This window comes from Carassius carassius, chromosome 9 (assembly GCF_963082965.1).
Source record: "Carassius carassius chromosome 9, fCarCar2.1, whole genome shotgun sequence".
Classification (NCBI taxonomy): Eukaryota; Metazoa; Chordata; class Actinopteri; order Cypriniformes; family Cyprinidae; genus Carassius; species Carassius carassius.
This window is the reverse complement of record NC_081763.1, coordinates 30,403,599-30,426,254: the sequence shown is the minus strand read 5'-3', so window position 1 is coordinate 30,426,254 and position 22,656 is coordinate 30,403,599. Positions and strand designations below refer to the sequence as shown.

Here is a 22,656-nt window from a genome sequence, read left to right as displayed (position 1 = left end):
CATTTACCCACAACCATATTTCAGTGGTGACTGTACATCTCATCGTTGTTAAACTGTCTGGCCGCTCACTCAGGCTTCATGTAAACTTGGGAAGTCACTCATGGCTCTTGTGGTCTCACTGTCTAAGTATGAAGGAGTCTGGAACATCAAAACTCAGTTTATTCCTTGACATGATTTCACATTGGCAAAAACTCTTGTGCATCAATAGTGTTTTGTCTGATTTATTAGTTGCGCTTGTTAAGATGAGCCTGACTGCTTTTATTGTTTTTAAATGCTTGGCTTGCGTTGCAGGAGGGACCTGAACCATGTCTAGAGACCTTAATATCATAAGCTATTTTTCTGCACCCGATCTGGACCCATTTCACACACATCCAGCAGAAACTGGGATAGAAACATGTTTAAATAACAACCAAGTTGTCGCTAAGCTACATTGCTTCCATTATAATCAACCACTCCACACTGGAAATGTGCAGTGTGACATGAATTATGTACATCTGTGATGACTTGTAAAATATAATGTGATTTTTTCTTTTTACTTGGAATTTTGATTGTTAGTAGATAAAACAGTTAATACAAACTTAATGTCAGGCTCCTTTGAATTAGGCCAGTAACAGAGAAAACAATTGTTTATTTGCAAACAATGTTGTCTTTTTTTTTTTTCTAAATTTGCTGTTACGATGTTGAAACAACCCATTCATGTGATTGGTGCAAATCTGAGAAGTTGTGTTTGGTATAAAAGTATATCTGGAGGATACTGACTGTCTTCTGAAAAGTTTAAATGGTATTGGGCATTAGGTATTAGGTATTAATCATAGTTTTGGCATCATTTTACAGTTTAGGAAGTTACCATAGACATGGGTGGTGTTTCAAAATAAGGTTGCTAACTAAAAATGTCATTCTGTTCTACTATCAGAATTTTCCAAAACGATTTCAAGATTCCATGTTTTTTCTGATTCCAAAAAGTTTTTTCCAGTAACCAACTTTCCCCAGTAACCAAGCACCCAGTAACGTCCCCAGCAAGCATATAGCAGCATCTTTCCAGCAAGGCACCATTCGTGTTTTCTTGTAGTTTCTGAATGTGTTTTGGAGATTATTATTCCTCAGTTTCTTTCAGGTTGTAATTGCTCAGAAGTGTTGTTTGTCCTTGCAGCATTTAGTATTTTCCCTCTGTTTCTACAGTGGCTCACTGCGCCTCCTCTAGACAGATCATCTCGCACTGGAAGAACTGCACTCGGCACGACTGCCCCGTCTGTCTGCCCCTGAAAAACGCCAGTGACAAGAGAAACCAGCAGCGTAAGTCATGCTCCCGTTTAAAATAAACCACCCGCTCTTTATCCATATTTTATGGATAAAGATTATACTTAACAGTACTGTATGGCAAAATTGCATTAAAAAAACAAATGTTTCATCAAAACTATCATGTGAATTAATTGGTACAATTAATGACTGCCTCTCACAGTTAACTGAACATATTTTGCTTATATATTTAGTCTCGTATTAGGGCCATTAATATTTTTTGCAATTAAATGCATTTGCAAAAAAGATAATACATTTATGAAAATCATCCTTTCTGCCCTAATACAAAATTTTGAAAGTATAGAAAAAGCGCAAATAATTATTTAAATGAACGCAGGTTTGTTACTCTACTGATTGTGTGTTTGCATCTCATGCTTTGAGATACGGGATCCGTTCAGATGAGTGCTGCCACCTGTAGGTCGTGCGAGCAGCTCGGCTGCGCTCTCAGTGTGAAAGCATGAGACCAGCTGCGGATTCCGGCAGGCAGCGGGACTGTAATCTGACACCGCGGGGGAGGGGCTCCACCCCTGGACACAGATCTCCTGCTCTCTGATTGGACAGCCGATGGCTGACTCGTTTAAATCCCCCTGTAGTGGCAACAGAAGCACGTTCTCTCAGTGTCTCGTGCAGTTCTGCTCTCCGCCACTACTCAGAGAGCTCCTTGTTTGCAAAATGGCTTTTCCACAGTCTTGTGTTTCCCATTCAAGTGGAATCACTGCAAAATCCCAGTTATTCCTAATAGAAATAATTATTGTAGTGTATTTATTTTGTTTTAAGACCGCACAGATGACAAAAAAATAAATTGATAGACATCACCACACTTCCCCAGTTGATTTATTACATTGCACATTTTTTCTATTACAAGTTTTATTAAATGTTAAGTTGAAATATGCAAATGATGCATTATCTAATATTCATGCACTAATTTTCCATACACCTATAGAACAGAAATCTGAACATTGCATAAAGACAGGTTCAACATTTTTTCATTTAGTTGATAAATTAGTCAAACCATAAGGCATTTGGATATCTCTTTTTGTCAACAGCCAGAAAAGCAAAAACATTTTCACCATTGTTTTAGGAATTATATGTAAATCAGGTAAATGATATATAAAAACTTTCTGAATATATGACTAAAAGTAGATTGATTTAGTTCAACAAACATTTGTTTCTGCTGTTTGCAGCGATGCTGAGCTCTCCTAAAACTGGCATGCAGGCTCCGCTGGGCCCCGTGGGCACGAGTCAACCCGCTGCACCCGCCATGAGCAGCGGCACACACATAGACCCCAGCTCTATGCAGAGGGCGTACGCAGCACTGGGCCTCCCCTACGGGAACCAGCCGGCTCCACAGACGCAGGTCACAGGACAGCAGCCCACACAGACCCAGCAGCAGCAGATGCGCTCCATGTCTGCATTAGGTATCACCTTCAATTTGCTAAGAAAGTTGAAAAGTGTTTTTTGAGGAAGAGCGGAATATTTATTGCAAACAGGTCAATGTTCCATGTTCATTATTAACCTTGAAAGCTGCTGTCATTCTTGCATCTGCTGTCAGTATGCACTCAAATGTCCTGCTGCTCGTATCTGTGTGTAACCCGGTTGGTTTCCCATCAACATCTTCAGGCACTAACCAGATGAACATCGGAGGTAACGGTATGACCGATCAGACGAGCCTTCACACTGATTCCTCTCTCCCCTCATCCCTCAGCAAGTGAGTCTCTTCACCTTCACCCCTCACCTTTAACCTCTCACACACACTGCAGAGTGAGAAATGTTCATCTGCAGTATATAGCAATGTAAGAGAACAAACAATGCAGGGCTCCAGACTAACATTTGAGAGTCATTTAAAATTTACTTTTATTAACAAAGGTGCAAAATCTACTTTTTATGTACAGAAAATGTACCATTATTTTTCTAGCATATGGAACTGACCAACTTCAGTGATTTAGGTGTGATTTAGTAGCAAATTGAAGAAATGTTTGTGACTTTTCTTACTACATACACAAAAGAAAAGTGTATATTTCTGACCAAATCTGATTTCTTGATGATTTGATATTTTATAATAGTGATTTTATATTTTTTTAAATGTAGAGAAAAAGTATTAATGAATGACTAATAAGCGCTCGTCTTCTGCTGTCTACTGGTTATAATTGTGATTTGATATGTTTTGTAAATTTTACATAAGTGTTTGTTTACCACAAAGTATATTTTGTTCATCCCGTTAAAAATAACATTCAAACTGGATCATCTTAGAGCTTTAAAGTGCTGGAAATAGTTGTGTGCTGAAAGTCATTGGAAAGTGCTTGGATTTCTCTCTCAAAAGGTTGTATAAACTCTGAAATGGATGATATAATGCATTTGCCTATTTCTACCACAACAGCATGGTTACAGTTAGCGTTACCACTTCTGGTTTCCCGACGTATGTCAGCGCTGTTTATAACTGAGATTTCAGTGAAGAATTTAAATGATTCTCACTAGATCTTGCAGCAACCTTATCATTGTGCTGCGAATTCAAAGGCTTCTCACTGGATCTCACAGCACTGTTGCATCTGAGCAGAAACAGTGTCGCAAAATCAACTGTGGCTCCCGAGTACAGCTGTTCTGAGCTCTGACAAGTTTGTTTGTATCGTGGTCTGAGCTGATAAATGGTCCGAGCTGTGCAGCTGAAATATAGCGCAGTTTAGCTTTCTTTTCGTTTGCAGTCTGATGTTTCTCAAATGCAACAGAAATGGCAGCACTTACGAGTTGGGCTTTGCGGTTGTCGCACCAGTGTGAACGTTCACAAAAATTAGTCGCACCGGCAGAAAAAATGGTCGTAGACTGGAGCCCTGCAATGTCATTGTGGAATGTGCAATTCTGCAGCTATAAGAGGATGGATGTTGAAATCTGAGATGATAAAAGGGAAAAATATGGTGGTCTTTTTGTCAAAGAACTGCTTTGTTCAAAAACTACTAAAATAAACACTTTTTTTTTATTTTTTATTGATTTTCTGCAAAATTAAGTCACACCAGTTCGTTTTTCCTTTTTGACTTGTTGAATGCATGTTTTTGAGAACGAGTTCTACCATGTGAGATTTGAAAACTAATGTCGTTATCCTGCTCTCACAGTCAGATGATGTCAGACGGGTCGAACATGGGCATGACGGGGAACCTGCCCACAGCTGCGCCACTGTCAATGCCTGGCATGAAGAAGCCCTGGCACGAGCACGTCACTCAGGACTTGAGGAACCACCTAGTGCACAAGCTGTGAGTTGGAGAAGTCGGCTTATTTCATAATCACGATTTTCCAAGTCCAATTCTCTTAACACTGTATTCCCTGCAGAGTTCAAGCCATATTCCCGACCCCAGACCCCGCAGCACTGAAGGACAGACGCATGGAGAACTTGGTAGCTTATGCGCGTAAGGTGGAAGGGGACATGTATGAGTCTGCCAACAGCAGGGTAAAGCAACCTTTAATGCTATGCTTTAACCTTCCTTCAGGACGTGTTTTGTGACTGTAAGAAAGGACTAGGTGGTCCAATTTTTTATATCACTTAATATCTTGTGTTAATATTAGGATGAGTATTACCACTTTCTGGCTGAGAAGATCTATAAGATCCAGAAGGAGCTGGAGGAGAAGAGAAAGTCCAGGCTGTCGAAGCCCCAAATGGGTGCCCAGGGTCCTCAGCAGCCTGGCCTTCCCCAGCCCAATGCTATGGGACCTGGACAAGCCATCCGGCCTCCAAGTTAGTGGTTTTGTTTTTTTAATGCTCTGATCTTCTGGATGTTGTGTTTCCCTGGCTGCTGTCTTGTTTAGCTGCTCAAAATATGCCTTATTTCCTCAGATGGACCTGTTCCTATGTCCAATGTGCCAAATCAGTTGATGGCCCGGATGCAGGTCCCTCAAGGTATGGTTTTTCTTTCTGCATACAGTCATATAGTACCGTTCAAAGGTTTAGGGTCGGTGTGAATCATATGGATGAAAATTGATAATGATATGCAATTTTCAGAAAATATGGAGTCATGTGATGTCCACATGTCCTGAAAATGGAAACAAAAAGCACCCCTGTTGGTCATGTGACAACTTTTTTTGCATTTTCATTGATCAATTATTTGAGTTCTCCCCCACGAGAAAGCATTTATCAATTAAATGAGTGTCTCATTTTATAAAAAAGAAACTAAAAAACTAAAATGGAATATGTTGCATGTAGGAAACACGGCATCATAGAGGGTTAAAATATAATTTATTCCTGTGATGCAAAGCTGAACTTTCAGCGTCATTATTTTAGTCTTCAGTGTCAGAAATCATTCAAATGTGCTGATTTGCTGTTTCTCATTATCAATGTTGAATAGAAATTTTTTGTAACATGACAAATGTCTTTACTGTCATTTTTGATCAATTCAGTGGTCATTTCTTAAAAAAAATCAAGATTAAAAAAATCTCATTGACCCCAAACTAAAAGTAGTGTACATTCTTCTATGTCTGTCTTGAAGTCCAAAAAATGACACCCATCCGTTATAAAAGAAGTCCATGTGGCTCCAGGGGGGTAAAGGCCTTGTGAAGAGATGAGTTTGTGTACGAAAAATATCCATATTTACAACTTTATAAACCTTAATCTCCTTTCTCGTTCACGAGAGAGTGGCGTCCAGCGGATGATGTATGACGTAGCGTAACCTTTGGGGAGAATATGCAAGACTCGCAAGAAACAAGTTTTCTTTACAGCAAATGAAAACAAGTGTCCTCTTGGCTTATATAGAAATCCTCTGCCATTTTTCTTTACAAATCCTCATTTTGTACTACTAATTGGTGACCGATGTTTTGTTTTGCTCTCTCTCTCTGCACTTCCACATTCGTCATCCTCTGGACGCCACTCTCTCGTGAACGTGCGTATAGCAGTTAGTGGAAGCTAAAGATTAAGGTCTATAAATTTGTAGATAATGGATATTTTTTTCTACACAAAGTCCTTTGTTAACCCCCCGGAGTTGTGTGGACCTCTTTTATTATGGATTCTTTACGGCAGGATGGTAATACCATTTCATGTTGACTTGGGTGGGTCAAAAGCAGTTGGGAAGGTCATACTGGAAGCACAGAAATTACTCAGAAGCTTCAATCTCCCATTGAACAGCAAAGCTCTTCTCCTTTTTTTTTTTTTTACGTGTTTATTCATCATTTTGTTCAGGGATGGGCCAATTCAACCCCGTGACCATGCAGAACGTGCAGATGTCCCAGTCACCGGTGGCAGCCCCTCGGGCTTCGTCCCCTATGACCCACCCTCCTCAGATGGGCATGGGTGCCGTTCCACAGGTGAGCTACAAGATGCGATTCCAGTTCTGGAATTTTATGTAACAGTGTATTTTTGGTTAGATTTAAATGTTTTCTTAGTTTTAAGTTATTTATAGTAAACATTTTTCTTGAGTTGTGTGCCATTTTGGATTTCCCTCAACAAAAACATGTTTCACTAATGAGTAAAATGAACAATAGCTTTATCAGTCATGTTGTGCCAAAATTAGTTTTGTGGCTCAAATCTAATTTCTCTTCGTTCTTTTGCAGAGGGGTATGTCTCCCTCTCGGATGCAGCAGACACCAGCCATGATGGGAGGCCATCCTAACAACATGGTGGGCCAGCCGCCCAACCAGAACCAGTTCATGAACCAGACGCTATTCCCAACCTCAGCCGGAGGCATGAATGTTAATGTAAACCTGGCCCAGCAATCAGGACAGACTGTCCCACAGGTGAGGAGTAAGACACGTCACAACTTCACAGTGGTTTCATTGTTATTTGGCTGTTTATAAGAGGCATTTCACCACCACAAATACATTTAGTCTTCCTGTCATAGAGTGCATTACCATACACCAACTTTTTCAGTGGTGTTGGTTCTGGAAAAGTTTTTTAAAATAATTTTTCCCTAGAGATTAAAAGAAAAGTTAAAACTAAACCAACCAGCTATGAGGAGAATCACAACATTGCAAAACTTTTATTTGAAGCAAAGTATTTGAAAATCTTTCTGAAACACAAGGTACAAGACTGGTTACTTATTGACTTTAAAGAGGGAAAGAACTGCAATCCCAAAATAAAAATAGAGAAATGTAAAACTATTCATTTAAAGTTGTTTAAAATAAACTTGGAGCAAAAGAAATGTAGAGCATGCAATGAAGTAGGTATGTTGTCAGTGAAGTCATGAAGTTACCAAAAAGGCGATTTAGAAAGCTGCCTTAAAACTTTGCATGTAAGTATGTTATGTATGAGACTCATTTAAGAACATGTCTCTGAAATGCAGTGGTTTTCAAAACTGTCCTGGAGCAGCAGCACTGTCTCCCTCATCTAACACACCTGATTCAGCTCCTCAGCTCATTATAGAGACTTTAAGACCTGAGGTGAGCCAGAAAAGGTAAAGAGTTGTGAGAAAATAGGATGCGTTTCAGATCTGCGTCATATTCAGCAGCAGCAGCTCTTAAAGCAGCCAAAAAACCTTAATAACCTGCTGCTGGGATGCCTGTTAATTTAAAAAACAAGAGAAAAAATAACAAATAAGTCACTTTTGTAGCTTTAAGGATTCATCTAGATTTAATTTAAAATATTTAATATTATAACAAAATATAATAAGAAATTGATGATTTCTGTATATCTCCTACTTGTTGAAAGGCACAAGTTAATATGGCATTTATTATGATGGGTTTATGTGAAGATTGTTTTAAGGTTATATAGAGATAGATGGCTCTCAATTATACTGTAATATCAAATAGCTATAGATAATTGTTAAATATTAGCTGAGAATCAGTGATCGTCACCTTCAGTTATGAAAAAAAGCCATTAAACAAATATTAAAATACACAGACTGTGTTGTTTCTACATTCATTTGAAGATTGAATGTGAAATTATTAAATCACTGTTAATTTGAGAAAAAGGTTCAGTTATTTAATTTTTTTTACAGCACTAATATTTTTTAGTTCAAAATATTCATATTTAGAAACAAAGCGTAGTAAGACAGACTTGATAGTCATTAGCGGTGCTTCATGGGAGTTGTGTTCCCATTTTGGTGCTATTTGCTCACGCACGCCTCTGGTGGAATTTTCTTTGCAGAATTATGGGTAATGTAGTTTTTTTAACAGCTTTTCTGCTGTGACATGTTTGAATAATGGGGCCTGATGGCCTCAACATAATCATATAGCATTGATTAACAACCTCAGAGCTCTCAGTAAGTTTGTCTTTAAAGGTTTATGAGTTAATAATCAATTTCCCTATGGAGAAAACAAATGTTTTTATTTCCGGGACCCGTCTGTTGCACTCTATTGTAGATTGATGTGCTGTGTCTGAGTCAGAATGCCCTCCATCTCTCTGCAGCAGCAGCCGAACGCTAACCTGACCCTGAATTCTGTGGGCCCTCTGGGCTCCCAATCAGCCCTGTGCTCCACCCCTCCTCCGCCCTCCGCCTCCACCCCAGCAGCTGCCGCTAGCCTACAGGCACTCCAGACCCAGCCTTCCACGCCAGCCTCGGCCGGGGGCCACGTCACGCCCACCCACATCCCCAGTGGCTTGCCCCGCCCTCCCTCAGTCCTGGGCTCCTCTCCTGCCCCCTCCCAGCCGCTCACGCCCCTGCAGTCCCAGCCCGAGCCCTCCCTGCAGATGCAGCAGCCCACCTCTGTGCAAGCGCAGCAGCCCAGCACTCCGGTGAGGATCGCCTGAAAAACACAGCCTTGATTGCAGTTGTATGCCATGACACCCTTAAACTCATGTCCTTCCTCGTTTGTCTGTCTGTTAGCTCTCTCAGATGGCCGCTAGTGTTGATAATAGAGTCCCCACACCTGCATCTGTGAAAGAGACCCACTCCCAGCATGCTTTGCCACCTGACTACCCTGCTGCCGAACTCAAAACCGAGCATCAAGAAGACGAGCAGGAATATGAGTCTGGGAAAAAGCAGCCCGATCTCAAGATGGAGGTGTGACATCGTTGAAACAAAACTTACACATGGCTGGTTCAGCAATTTCTTGACTATTTGGTTGTGTTTTCTGAGTTTTATGCTATCGCTCAAAAGTAAGAAATAATTTAGTGCTGTTAAGAAATTAATATTTTTGTTCAGCAAGGGTGCTTTAAATTCAAAAGTTACGGTAAGAGCATTTATAATGTAAAAAATATATATTTCAAATAAATGCTGTTATTTTTAGTTTCTATTCATCAAAAAATCCTGAAAAACAATTATGGTTTCTTCAAAAATATAAAGCAGCACAACTTTTTTTGACATTGATAAAAAATAATTATTTGGCCGCAAGTCAGCATATTATACTTTAGATTTTTGAAGGATCATGTGACACAAAGACTGGAGTAATGCTGCTGAAAATTCAGCTTTGATCACAAGAATAAATTACATTTTTAAAAAAATGGAAAATGGAACATTTTTACATAATAATATTATAATATTTCAGAATATTACTTTTTTGTACTGTATTTTTGAGCAAATGCTGTCTTAAGCAGAAGAAACTTTCAAAAACGAAGTCTTACTTGCACCAAACTTTTGAACGATACTATATTTCTTGGCAATAGAGATTTCATTCATTCTTTTGTAGACATACACTTTCTCTCAGAGTTATATTGACATTTATATAACTGAATTAATCTGAAACTGTTCAACTGATTTCGTCTCCAGTTTTATTTCAGTTAATGCTGGTTTTAATGCTCTTCTCTTTTTTCACAAGATGTAATTCTCAACTTCTGACACAGTCTCTAGTAAACATCTAAACGTAATTCATTTTCTTTATTAGGATGAAGATGTCAAACCTCCTGAAGTTAAAGAGCAACCGGAGTCTGTAGAAGCTAAGCAGGAACAGATGGAGACGGAGGAGAAGAAACCAGAGATAAAGACCGAGCCAAAAGAGGAGGAATTGTCCAGCACCAACAGCACTACACCATCCAGTCAATCCGCCCAGTCTCGCAGGAAAAGTACAGACCATTTTCTGAAAACATTGAAACCACATTCAGTCATTTCTGCAATTTGATTAGTCACGTAACATGATGATTTGTTACAGTTTTCAAGCCAGAGGAGCTCAGGCAGGCGCTGATGCCTACATTAGAAGCTCTGTATCGTCAAGACCCAGAGTCCTTGCCCTTCCGCCAGCCGGTGGATCCCACTCTACTGGGCATCCCGGTAAATACCCTACACCTATTTACTGGGCTGATATTTTATGGGTATCTCTTCAAATGTTTTAAGTATATTAGAAAACAATCTTGTATTTTGTAAAAAAAAAAAAAAAAAAAATTTGCCGTTGATTTGGCCTAGTGTTACCTAACTGAATGATGTTGAGTTCAAAAATATAATTAAAGCTTTCCATACAGTCAGCAAATACAGGTGCTGGTCATATAATTAGAATATCATCAAAAAGTTGATTTCACTAATTCCATTCAAAAAGTGAAACTTGTATATTATATTCATTCATTACACACAGACGGATATATTTCAAATGTTTATTTCTTTTAATTTTGATGATTATAACTCACAACTAAGGAAAATCCCAAATTCAGTATCTCCGAAAATTAGGATTTTACTTAAAAGCAAAACAAAGAAAGGATTTTTATAAATCTTGGCCAACTGAAAAGTATGAACATGAAAGTATGAGCATGTACAGCACTCAATACTTAGTTGGGGCTCCTTTTGTCTGAATTACTGCAGCAATGCGGCGTGGCATGGAGTCGATCAGTCTGTGGCACTGCTCAGGTGTTGTGAGAGCCCAGGTTGCTCTGACAGCGGCATTCAGCTCTTCTGCATTGTTGGGTCTGGCATATCGCATCTTCCTCTTCACAATACCCCATAGATTTTCGATGGGGTTAATGTCAGGAGAGTTTGCTGGCCAATTATGAACAGGGATACCATGGTCCTTAAACCAGGTACTGGTAGCTTTGGCACTGTGTACAGGTGAAGCATGAAGTGCTCTAAAACTTCCTGGTATACGGCTGCGTTGACCTTGGACCTCAGAAAACACAGTGGACCAACACCAGCAGATGTCATGGCACCCCAAACCATCACTGACTGTGGAAATTTTACACTGGACCTCAAGCAACATGGATTGTGTGCCTCTCCTCTCTTCCTCCAGACTCTGGGACCCTGATTTCCAAAGGAAATGCAAAATTTACTTTCATCAGAGAACAATACTTTGGACCACTCAGCAGCTGTCCTGTCCTTTTCATCTTTAGCCCAGGCGAGACGCTTCTGACGCTGTCTGTTGTTCAAGAGTGGCTTGACACAAGGAATGCGAAGCTGAAACCCAAGTCTTGTATACGTCTGTGTGTAGTGGTTCTTGAAGCACTGACTCCAGCTGCAGTCCACTCTTTGTGAATCTCCCCCACATTTTTGAATGGGTTTTGTTTCACAATCATCCCCAGGATGCGGTTATCCCTATTGCTTGTATACTTTTTCTACCACATCTTTTCCTTCCCTTCGCCTCTCTATTAATGTGCTTAGACACAGACTCTGTGAACAACCAGCCTCTTTTGCAATGACCTTTTGTGTCTTGCCCTCCTTGTGCAAGGTGTCAATGGTCGTCTTTTGGACAACTGTCAAGTCAGCAGTCTTCCCCATGATTGTGTAGCCTACAGAACTAAACTGAGAGACCATTTAAATGCCTTGCAGGTGTTTTGAGTTAATTAGCTGAGTGTGGCACCAGATGTCTTCAATATTGAACATTTTCACAATATTAACATTTTCGTAGATACTGAATTTGGAATTTTCCTTAGTTTTCAGTTATAATCATCAAAATAAAAAGAAAGAAACATTTGAAATGTATCAGTCTGTGTGTAATGAATGAATATAACATACAAGTTTCACTTTTTGAATGGAATTAATAAAATCATGTTTTTTATGATATTCTAATTATATGACCAGCACCTGTATGTTGCAGGGCGGTGTTATCACCATGTGTTTGATTTTTTCTTTTCTTTTTTTCAGGACTACTTTGACATTGTAAAGAACCCAATCGACCTTTCCACTATCAAGAGGAAGCTAGACACGGGACAGTACCAGGAGCCCTGGCAGTATGTCGACGACATCTGGCTGATGTTCAACAATGCCTGGCTCTACAACCGCAAAACATCTCGAGTGTACAAGTACTGCTCGAAGCTGTCCGAGGTGTTCGAGCAGGAAATTGACCCTGTCATGCAAAGTCTGGGATACTGCTGTGGGCGCAAGGTGAGAACTGGAGCTTCTTCCTCCAGGAAAAGAGTGGTTAGCTTTTAAGTGAACACTTCAAATGAGCTCATACTCGATTAACCTGAAACTGAGAGCATCTCTGAAGTGCTACAATATAAACTGTTAAAAAAGTTTTTGGTTCCAGCCAAAATCTTTTTTTGGTGTGCCAAAACCAGCGCTTAACCAAGATATTTTAATCAGTGCTGTTTCAGTGCATTAATACAATTGTAAAACATTTATACCTCGCCTTCCATCCTAAAATCGCAATAAGAATTGTTTTTTACATTTGATATAAAACAAAGTCTGAGCTTTCAATTTGTCAGTTTTATAACTATATTCAAACGATAATTTTGAAAACTTGTAATAATTTTGTGTTTGAGTAAATCTGTAATTTCTGTCAAGTTTCTTTGACAACCACAGTTTATATTTAATTTTTTCAAAAAGTTGGAGTGAAAACTTAATTGTGTTTGTTAAAAAGCCTTGAATTGAATTGTCTTTCCTCTGTCTCCACAGTACGAGTTTTCACCTCAGACGCTTTGCTGCTACGGCAAACAGCTCTGTACGATCTCCAGAGACGGCACATATTACAGCTACCAAAACAGGTAACCATTGACATGATCAGTGGTGTGAGAAATGAGAAGGCCATGAATGACTTTCTGAGTGGGACTGTGATGCACTGAGATCAGGCTTGTGATTTTTAGCACTCAGTTAACTAAAAGTTGTTTGCACCTTATAAACAGTCATAAAAACAAGATCAAAGGTTAAGCGTCTTGCTCAAGGTTACAGTGGTAATACTTTATGGGGCAAGCCTCGATCTTCCACTCACCAGACCACTAGTTTTTGTGTAAATCCTGAAAACTGTTGTCTTTAAGCCTGCACATTTAATCAGAATAAAACCAAAATATGACTTCACAATTTTTACAGAACTGCACTCCTGTTAAACTGTTTCTATCTTAAAAATCACCCCAAAAATCCTTGATTGCATTAATTGTCATGGTATTAAAAATAGTATGCCTGGAAAAGCTCTGGTGCATCACTTTTCTATAACTGACATTAGTGCATGTTTCTCATCTCCATCACATTGTCTTCATTTCTGTTTCATGCCTTTAATTTGTTCTTAAAGTCAACCAGAAAAGGCATGTAGTTACTTTCTAGTGCATGAAAAGACATACCATCTTGTAGTCATCCATCATTTTTTGATTTAACGTTCATTTGTGAGTTTGAATACTAACCTGTGCTCTGCCTTGGCCTGTTTGCTGTGTGTCGATCTCTGCCCGACCCTGTGTTCTGTGCCCTTGTGCTGCTCTTCGTGTGCCGGTTTGCCTGTGCTCTTGTGTGCTGGCCCCAGTTCACCCAAATATGGCCTTGTTGCCGACAGGTATCACTTCTGCGAGAAGTGCTTCAACGAGATTCAGGGCGACAGTGTCACCCTGGGAGACGACCCGGCCCAGCCGCAGACGTACGTATCTGCTGCCCAGAAGGCTTTGAGGTTTTACTTCTGTTAAATTACACAGTTTATCCTTCAGTTGTGCACGTATGAAGGGGCGGTGTAGAATTGATCTTGTATATCTCTCTGCAGTATGATATCAAAGGAGCAGTTTGAAAAGAAGAAAAATGACATGTTGGACCCTGAGCCGTAAGAACTTTTTAATGCATTTAATTATTTTTCTCAAATGAGGTTTAGATTATATACAGAATGATGTGTCTATAGTATGTATACTAATGCATAATGCATATATAATATATATAATACTAATGCATATATATATATATATATGTATGAAAGGGTGACAAATGAACCATGCTTGTCGAAGTTGTGTTTTTAACACCTTCTTTTGTCTAACAGCTTTGTCGAATGTAAAGACTGTGGTCGGAAGATGCATCAAATCTGTGTACTACATTATGACGTCATCTGGCCATCAGGGTAGGTGTCTTGTCCCGCTATTCCCCTGACATTTAACAGGACACAACATGATCCTACAACTGCTTTGTCTCTTCTTCCTATAACAGTTTCATCTGTGACAACTGCCTCAAGAAGTCAGGTAAAACGAGAAAGGAAAACAAGTTTTCTGCTAAAAGTGAGTGCTTTTGAAGCATCTTGATTGTCTCTGTCTATTTCAGAGGGAAGTTAGTAACCCTCTGTGTTTTTCTGATCAGGGTTGCAGACCACAAGACTGGGTTCATACATAGAGGACCGAGTGAACAAGTACTTGAAGAGGCAGAATCACCCCGAGGCTGGAGAGGTGTTTGTGCGGGTGGTCGCCAGCTCTGATAAGACCGTGGAGATCAAACCTGGGATGAAATCCAGGTAATTTAATTTAGAAGTAAACTGGTTCAGTTTTGATTTCATGTTGACAAAGTCTGGCATGTACCTGAATTGACAGGAGCTGATGTTGCATCACTCATTTCTCATTTCTCTGCAGGTTTGTTGACTCAGGAGAGATGTCAGAAAGCTTTCCCTACAGAACCAAAGCACTTTTTGCATTTGAGGAGATTGATGGAGTCGATGTGTGTTTCTTCGGCATGCACGTTCAGGAATACGGATCCGATTGTCCCTTTCCTAACACCAGGTATCATGCAAATACTGATCAATGGGGAAAAAATCTACTTTTTACTAGTGGGTACAGGACACTACAGTTAATTTATGTAAGTGAGGATAACGAAATAAACTGTGAGAAATTATACCCCAAAATTCTTTAAACAGTGGACAGCCATTAAGTCTAAGGGTTGCCTGACTACGTATTGATTAGTTGTGTACTGTCATACTAACAGCTGTCTGAATAATTTTTGGTTGATGAATCCTTTACATTCCTTTCTATCAAAGTTATCTAACATTATCAAGATGAATTTCTTCTGACACAGTTTAACTAGGAGTTCTTGTCATATTTTATTACCATATCCTAAACTATAGAGAATAAACTATGATAATGTAAAATGTTGAAGGTGTCTGAAGATTTTGGTTTGACTATCTATTTAATAAAGTCGACCAGCTAATATTATACATACTCTTTTGGTTTCTGTACCCAATATTTAAAAATTACAATGCTATAAAAAGATCTGTATCGGTACTCTGTATCGGCAAGTACCAGAAATAAAAGTATCGTATCGGTTGAGAACTGGAAAAAGTGGTATCGGTGCATCCCTAGAAAAAAGGGATATTGTCTTGAACAGACTGAACTGACTGATTGTCTTATTTGACTTCTCTTTCCAGACGGGTATACATATCATATCTTGACAGTATTCACTTCTTCAAGCCTCGGATGCTAAGAACTGCAGTTTACCATGAAATCCTCATCGGTTATTTGGAGTATGTTAAGAAACTTGGGTATGTACCACCTTGAAGTTTAAAATAGTTTCTTAAAGATAATGTGTGTAATTGTTTTTAGTGTTAAAATACTTGCTTTCTCAAATCTCAACTTATGATGAGTACACAATAAATAAACCATTCATAAGCTGTTGTCCAACAAAAAATAAACTGGGAAATTTGTTTAAAAGTCTTTATTTTTCACTTCACCATTAACACTGTTGAAAAACTTAATTTTGTGATCTAGCGGCATTGGTAGGGTTATGCACTAATGGATTTGATTTTCCCACCTACAGGTATGTGACTGGCCATATTTGGGCCTGCCCACCTAGTGAAGGAGATGACTACATCTTCCACTGTCACCCTTCTGATCAGAAGATTCCCAAGCCTAAAAGACTGCAGGAGTGGTACCGCAAAATGCTGGACAAAGCCTTTGCAGAAAGAATACTCCATGACTATAAAGTATGCCAATACTGAATTTGTTTTGTTATTGATACGCGGTCTGTTAGTTTTCTTTCACAACAGGTTAACGTCACACTGACACAGATATGACTCACTTGTGTTGTGCAGGACATATTTAAGCAGGCCACAGAGGACCGGCTTACAAGTGCCAACGAGCTGCCCTATTTTGAGGGTGATTTTTGGCCTAATGTTCTAGAGGAAAGCATCAAGGAGCTGGAGCAAGAGGAGGAGGAAAGGAAGAAGGAGGAGAATACAGCCTCAGTTGAGACAACAGAGGTTAGTCAGAGAGTCAAATGGTGTGAATGAGTATTTAGTGTAGTCTGTAGCCATTTTTTAAAATAGTGTTTTCTTCCACAGGGAACCCAAGTTGACAGCAAGAATGCCAAAAAGAAGAACAATAAAAAGACCAATAAAAATAAGAGCAGCATGAGCCGCGCAAACAAAAAGAAGCCTGGGATGCCGAATGTAGCGAATGACCTGTCCCAGAAGCTATATGCAACAATGGAGAAGCACAAAGAGGTTGAACCTGACAATTTTGCTTACTTGAATACCATTTATTTCGCTTGGTGTGCCAAGTACTTACCAGAACCCCTCTTGCTTCCTAAAATCCAGGTCTTCTTCGTGATCCACCTGCATGCTGGTCCAATGATCAACACCCTGCCTCCGATCATGGATCCTGACCCACTGCTGACCTGCGATCTGATGGACGGCCGTGATGCCTTCCTGACACTGGCCAGGGACAAGCATTGGGAGTTCAGTTCCCTACGCCGCTGCAAATGGAGCTCTATGTGCATGCTGGTGGAGCTACACAATCAGGGCCATGACCGATTTGTGTACACTTGCAACGTATGCAAGCATCACGTAGAGACACGCTGGCATTGCACCGTCTGCGAGGTCAGTTTTCTCTTTTTGGCTTTGACAGAGCCGTTTAGTCTGTTGCCATTGTTTGCAATCCAACAGATGTTTTGTAAAAACCGACACTGTACTATTTTATCGACAATTTATCAATATGTAAGGTTTAAACTAGAATTTTGCAGGTTTAAACCTCTCAAGGAGCGAACCTTGCTTGACAACTGTGTCTCACACTGAAAATATAACACTAATCTCCAGTTGTGCAGCAGTGAATTAACATTCTGTGCTAGGAATGTCCAGAAGATTATATCAATTATTCTTCTGATTTCTTTCAGGACTTTGATCTATGCATTAACTGCTACAACTCCAAGGGCCATGAGCACCAAATGGTGAAGTGGGGTTTGGGCCTGGACGACGACAGCAACAACCAGGGTGGTGAAGCCAACAAGAGCCCACAGGAGAGTCGACGCCTCAGCATCCAACGCTGCATCCAGTCCCTGGTGCATGCCTGCCAGTGCCGCAACGCCAACTGTTCTCTGCCATCTTGTCAGAAGATGAAGCGTGTAGTGCAGCATACCAAGGGCTGCAAGCGCAAGACCAATGGAGGCTGTCCTGTTTGCAAGCAACTCATCGCGTTGTGCTGCTACCATGCCAAGCACTGCCAGGAGAACAAGTGCCCCGTGCCCTTCTGTCTCAATATCAAGCACAAGCTGAGGCAGCAGCAGATTCAGCAGCGGCTGCAGCAGGCGCAGATGATGCGCCGGCGAATGGCACTCATGCAGGGCAGAGGAATGCCTTCCAGTCTGCCCTCCCCAACTACCTCAGGAGGTCCAGGGACGCCCAACTCTCAGCAGCTGCAGCAGCCTAATACGCCTCAGACCTCGCAGGCATTAGCCAACCAGCCCCAGCAAACGCATCCGAATGTGGCTGGAATGGTGCCGACCTTCCCCAATCAACCACCTACACCAGGACCGCAGGGTAAGCCAGGCCCGCAGTCCTCGCCTCTGCCCCAGCAGCAGTCACCCCTGCCCATGCCACCTCAACAACAGCCCCAGCCCTCTCCGCAGCAACAGCAGGCTTTGAAGGTTGCGAAACAAATAGAGATGATGACCAAAGTTCAGCAGCAGCAACAACAACAGCAGCAGCAGCAGCAAGACTACAGGATGAATATGAACGTGAATGGCATGCCAATGAACCAACCTCGTATGATGACACCAATGCAAATGATGGCACCTCGTGGTCCTCAGATGGTTCAGAACATGCAGCCTGGCCAGTGGCCAGCTGGGATGCAAGGGTCCATGCAGAATCCACAGGCGACTCCGCCACAGCAAGTGCCACCGCAGCAGATGGCCATGGCCCCGCAGCAGTCTCAGGTAGCTCAGACACCGCAACAGGCGCAAATGATGCAGCGCGCCATGATGCAGCAACAGCAGCAGCCGCGACAGATGCAGTCCGTCATGCCGCCCCAACAGGCGCAACCACAAGCCCCGCAGCAACAAGGCATGCAGCAAAGAGGGTTGACCAGCAGCATTGCTCCAGGAGCACTGCAGGATCTGCTGCGCACATTAAAATCACCAAGTTCCCCACAGCAGCAACAGCAGGTCCTCAATATCCTCAAGTCGAACCCGCATCTCATGGCCGCATTTATCAAACAGCGGACGGCGAAATACCAAGCCAGCCAACCGCAGCAGCAGAACCCGCAGGCCATGCTCGCAGGTCAGCCAGGGATGCAGAACATGGCTGCGATGCAAACAGGCCCCGTTCAGAGACCCGTCATGCCACCTCAGCAGCCTCAGCCAGCTGCCACCCAAGCCATGGGTGCCCTCGGATCCCAGGGACAAATGATGAACCCTGCGCACAATGGAAACCAGCAGCTGTTCCGCAGGCAACTAATGCGCATGCAACAGCAACAACAGGGAGCGATGCCTCCAGGACAAGGAAGATTCCCGCAACCTCAAGGCCCGGCCAGTTACTCGCAAATTCGCATGCAACAGCAGATGTCCATGCAAGGAGGCGCCGGGCCAATGGGTCAGATGCAGCCCATGGCTCAGATGGGCCAGACTGGGATGAGCATGGACGCCCAGCAAAACATGCTGCAACAGCGCATGATGCAGCAGCAGCAACAACAGCAGCAGCAGATGCTGAAGCAGCAAATGGGATCACCGGCACAGGCTGCTTCCATGAGTCCCCAGCCCCACATGCTTGCAGGACAGCCGCAGGGAGCGCACCTGCCCGGACAGGCCATGGCCAACGTGCTGGGCAACCAAGTGAGGTCGCCTGCACCTGTGCAATCGCCCCGTCCCCCGTCCCAACAGCCACCACATTCCAGCCCGTCCCCACGCATGCAGCCCCTGCCGTCGCCTCAGCACGCCGCCCTGCACTCTGGCGTGTCCCACCCCAGCCTGGCAGGACCCATGTCCGGCCCCATGGACCAGGCTCACCTTTGCACACCCGAACAGAATGCAATGCTTCCGCAGCTGAACACGCCAAACCGTGGAGGGCTGACCAACGACTTGAGTATGGTTGGGGACACTACGGGAGACACGTTAGAGAAGTTTGTCGAGGGATTGTAGCATTGAGACGTTCTTTTTGAAAAGAGAGGTGTGTTTTCTACACAAAAAAATAATAATTTGAGAAGACGACTAAATGAACTAATAGGTTTACACAACCAATGGACTGCTTTTTCTTCCTTGTTGGAGGGATTGAAATTACTGTGTAAAGAGCAGAATCACAAAGGGGTTTTTTTTCTGGGAGGGTTGTCAGACCAGCCGAATTGCAGTCCTGGTCTACGAGTTACATTTTTAATTTTTGTTTTCGTTGTTTTTTCGGGGAGGGGGTTATTTTGAGCTTATGGACTTTTTAAATGGAATTTCTCAAGGCAAAATATTTGGTTTTATTATTGAAGACTTTCGTTTTGTATGTTTGCAAACTGAATTGCGTTTTTGTTTAGTTTTTTGTGTTTTGTGAGTGTGTGTGCGTGTTTAGGGGACTGTAAGATACTCGGTGTGGAATTAGGATCAGGATCAATCCTTATTCCTGTCTGCTACGTATTCACATTTACCAGGTTTGGAAAAGGACACGCCGCCTTTTTCTCTCCAAACTGTGGAGTTTGTACAGAGGACCTGTATTCATTTGTACAGAAAGGAGCTTGGATACTGCGCACACGCATACACACACACACACACAAACATGAGCAAATTGTGAAAGTTGCTCTTATTTTTCAAGGTGCCCAAATGCATTAATTTATTGGCCTGGATTCAGTAGTTGTCTCTTGTAGGAAGATGTTCCTGTTTTCTCGTTTGATCTCTGAAACATCAATGATGTCCCCTCCACCTCGCGTATGAGGCCGGAGCTTCGTCTGACTGCTGATTTGTTCAAAGAGTTCTTCAATCAACCTCTTTTGTTTTTCTTCTCATGAAACTTGAATTGAAGGTGAACGATTCTTTAATGTAAATCATGCAGCTTGATGACATACTGTAAATAAAAGGAAAAAAGATTGAGATCGCTGTATAAACTGGTTAAGAACTTGTTTCGTACTTATATACCATATTGTTAAATAAACTGTGTGCAACAGATGCGATGCTTCTGGTGACTTCGATTTGCATGTTCGCAAAATTCTGATCTTAGGAAATGTACATGTCATGCCAAGGTTTTAAATTAACACCCGACTGACTGTTTTTTTACATAAAGTCAGAGTAGTTTTAATGTACCAGAACATTACATTAGAAATGCAATGATCAGATTAACTGTTTAATTGCAACTGAAAATGTGTAGTTCAACGAACTTGACGTTTTACATATCTCAACATGAGATTGCAGTGTGTGCTCTGCACTGGCTTCACTGCACCTCCTGGAGTCAGAGAGATGCAACTGCAGTTAAGAGCCCTTGTACTGCAATTCACCATTTCTATGCGCATTCCGACATTTGATTAAACTGAAGTTAAACTGATGTTTAAATTGACGCATCAAATTTTTAATTACAGGTGCTGGTCATCTAATTAGAATATCATCAAAAAGTTGATTTCACTAATTCCATTCAAAAAGTGAAACTTGTATATTATATTAATTCATTACACACAGACTGATATATTTCAAATGTTTATTTCTTTTAATTTTGATGATTATAATTGACAACCAAGGAAAATCCCAAATTCAGTATCTCAGAAAATTAGAATATAATTTAAGACCAATACAAAAAATATATATATTTTTTAATCTTGGCCAACTGAAAAGTATGAACATGAAAGTATGAGCATTTACAGCACTCAATACTTAGTTGGGGCTACTTTTGCCTGAATTACTGCAGCAATGCGGCGTGGCATGGAGTCGATCAGTCTGTGGCACTGCTCAGGTGTTGTGAGAGCCCAGGTTGCTCTGATAGTGGCCTTCAGCTCTTCTGCATTCTTGGGTCTGGCATATCGCATCTTCCTCTTCACAATACCCCGTAGATTTTCTATGGGGTTAAGGTCAGGCGAGTTTGCTGGCCAATTAAGAACAGGGATACCATGGTCCTTAAACCAGGTACTGGTAGCTTTGGCACTGTGTACAGGTGAAGCATGAAGTGCTCTAAAACTTCCTGGTATACGGCTGCGTTGACCTTGGACCTCAGAAAACACAGTGGACCAACACCAGCAGATGACATGGCACCCCAAACCATCACTGACTGTGGAAACTTTACACTGGACCTCAAGCAACATGGATTGTGTGCCTCTCCTCTCTTCCTCCAGACTCTGGGACCCTGATTTCCAAAGGAAATGTGAAATTTACTTTCATCAAAGAACGTAACTTTGGACCACTCAGCAGCAGTCCAGTCCTTTTTGAAGCGAGACGCTTCTGATGCTGTCTGTTGTTCAGGAGTGGCTTGACACAAGGAATGCGAAGCTGAAACCCATGTCTTGTATACGTCTGTGCGTAGTGGTTCTTGAAGCACTGACTCCAGCTGCAGTCCACTCTTTGTGAATCTCCCCCACATTTTTGAATGGGTTTTGTTTCACAATCCTCCCCAGGATGCGGTTATCCCTATTGCTTGTACAGTTTTTCTACCACATCTTTTCCTTCCCTTCGCCTCTCTATTAATGTGCTTGGACACAGAGCTCTGTGAACAGCCAGCCTCTTTTGCAATGACCTTTTGTGTCTTGCCCTCCTTGTGCAAGGTGTCAATGGTCGTCTTTTGGACAACTGTCAAGTCAGCAGTCTTCCCCATGATTGTGTAGCCTACAGAACTAGACTGAGAGACCATTTAAAGGCTTTGCAGGTGTTTTGAGTTAATTAGCTGATTAGAGTGTGGCAACTGGTGTCTCCAATATTGAACCTTTTCACAATATTATAATTTTCTGAGATACTGAATTTGGGTTTTTCCTTAGTTGTCAGTTATAATCATCAAAATTAAAAGAAATAAACATTTGAAATATATCCGTCTGTGTGTAATGAATGAATATACAAGTTAAACTTTTTGAATGGAATTAGTGAAATGAATCAACTTTACAACAACTTTTTTTCTAATTATAGGACCAGCACCTGTGACCACCCGTCCCGCGTAGCGCGTGCGCGCACAGCGTTTGAAGCCCAATTCATGCGTCCCACAAATTGAGAC

At 41.5% G+C, this 22,656-nt stretch overlaps 1 protein-coding gene across 6 annotated transcripts in view; it reads left to right on the top strand.

Moving 5' to 3' along the window:
- Nucleotides 1-20,639, top strand: part of LOC132149569 (CREB-binding protein-like) — a 44,044-nt gene extending 23,405 nt beyond the window's left edge. Inside the window, exons 5-31 of one of the 6 annotated variants that reach the window (XM_059558937.1) lie at nucleotides 1,180-1,293; nucleotides 2,481-2,714; nucleotides 2,917-3,004; nucleotides 4,401-4,538; nucleotides 4,615-4,732; nucleotides 4,849-5,017; nucleotides 5,117-5,179; nucleotides 6,452-6,576; nucleotides 6,823-7,005; nucleotides 8,618-8,941; nucleotides 9,033-9,209; nucleotides 10,030-10,207; nucleotides 10,294-10,412; nucleotides 12,207-12,446; nucleotides 12,960-13,048; nucleotides 13,795-13,935; nucleotides 14,026-14,082; nucleotides 14,293-14,370; nucleotides 14,457-14,524; nucleotides 14,604-14,754; nucleotides 14,870-15,016; nucleotides 15,658-15,771; nucleotides 16,047-16,212; nucleotides 16,321-16,488; nucleotides 16,570-16,731; nucleotides 16,825-17,106; nucleotides 17,400-20,639. In XM_059558937.1, coding sequence (XP_059414920.1) covers nucleotides 1,180-1,293; nucleotides 2,481-2,714; nucleotides 2,917-3,004; nucleotides 4,401-4,538; nucleotides 4,615-4,732; nucleotides 4,849-5,017; nucleotides 5,117-5,179; nucleotides 6,452-6,576; nucleotides 6,823-7,005; nucleotides 8,618-8,941; nucleotides 9,033-9,209; nucleotides 10,030-10,207; nucleotides 10,294-10,412; nucleotides 12,207-12,446; nucleotides 12,960-13,048; nucleotides 13,795-13,935; nucleotides 14,026-14,082; nucleotides 14,293-14,370; nucleotides 14,457-14,524; nucleotides 14,604-14,754; nucleotides 14,870-15,016; nucleotides 15,658-15,771; nucleotides 16,047-16,212; nucleotides 16,321-16,488; nucleotides 16,570-16,731; nucleotides 16,825-17,106; nucleotides 17,400-19,637 — 6,131 coding nt within the window. In that variant the 3' untranslated portion in view covers nucleotides 19,638-20,639. Of the gene's footprint in view, nucleotides 1-1,179; nucleotides 1,294-2,480; nucleotides 2,715-2,916; nucleotides 3,005-4,400; nucleotides 4,539-4,614; nucleotides 4,733-4,848; nucleotides 5,018-5,116; nucleotides 5,180-6,451; nucleotides 6,577-6,822; nucleotides 7,006-8,614; nucleotides 8,942-9,032; nucleotides 9,210-10,029; nucleotides 10,208-10,293; nucleotides 10,413-12,206; nucleotides 12,447-12,959; nucleotides 13,049-13,794; nucleotides 13,936-14,025; nucleotides 14,083-14,292; nucleotides 14,371-14,456; nucleotides 14,525-14,603; nucleotides 14,755-14,869; nucleotides 15,017-15,657; nucleotides 15,772-16,046; nucleotides 16,213-16,320; nucleotides 16,489-16,569; nucleotides 16,732-16,824; nucleotides 17,107-17,399 lie in introns of all 6 variants that reach the window. The other 5 variants (XM_059558940.1, XM_059558938.1, XM_059558939.1 and 2 more) reach the window with 5 other exon arrangements.
- Nucleotides 20,640-22,656: the final 2,017 nt, after the last annotated feature.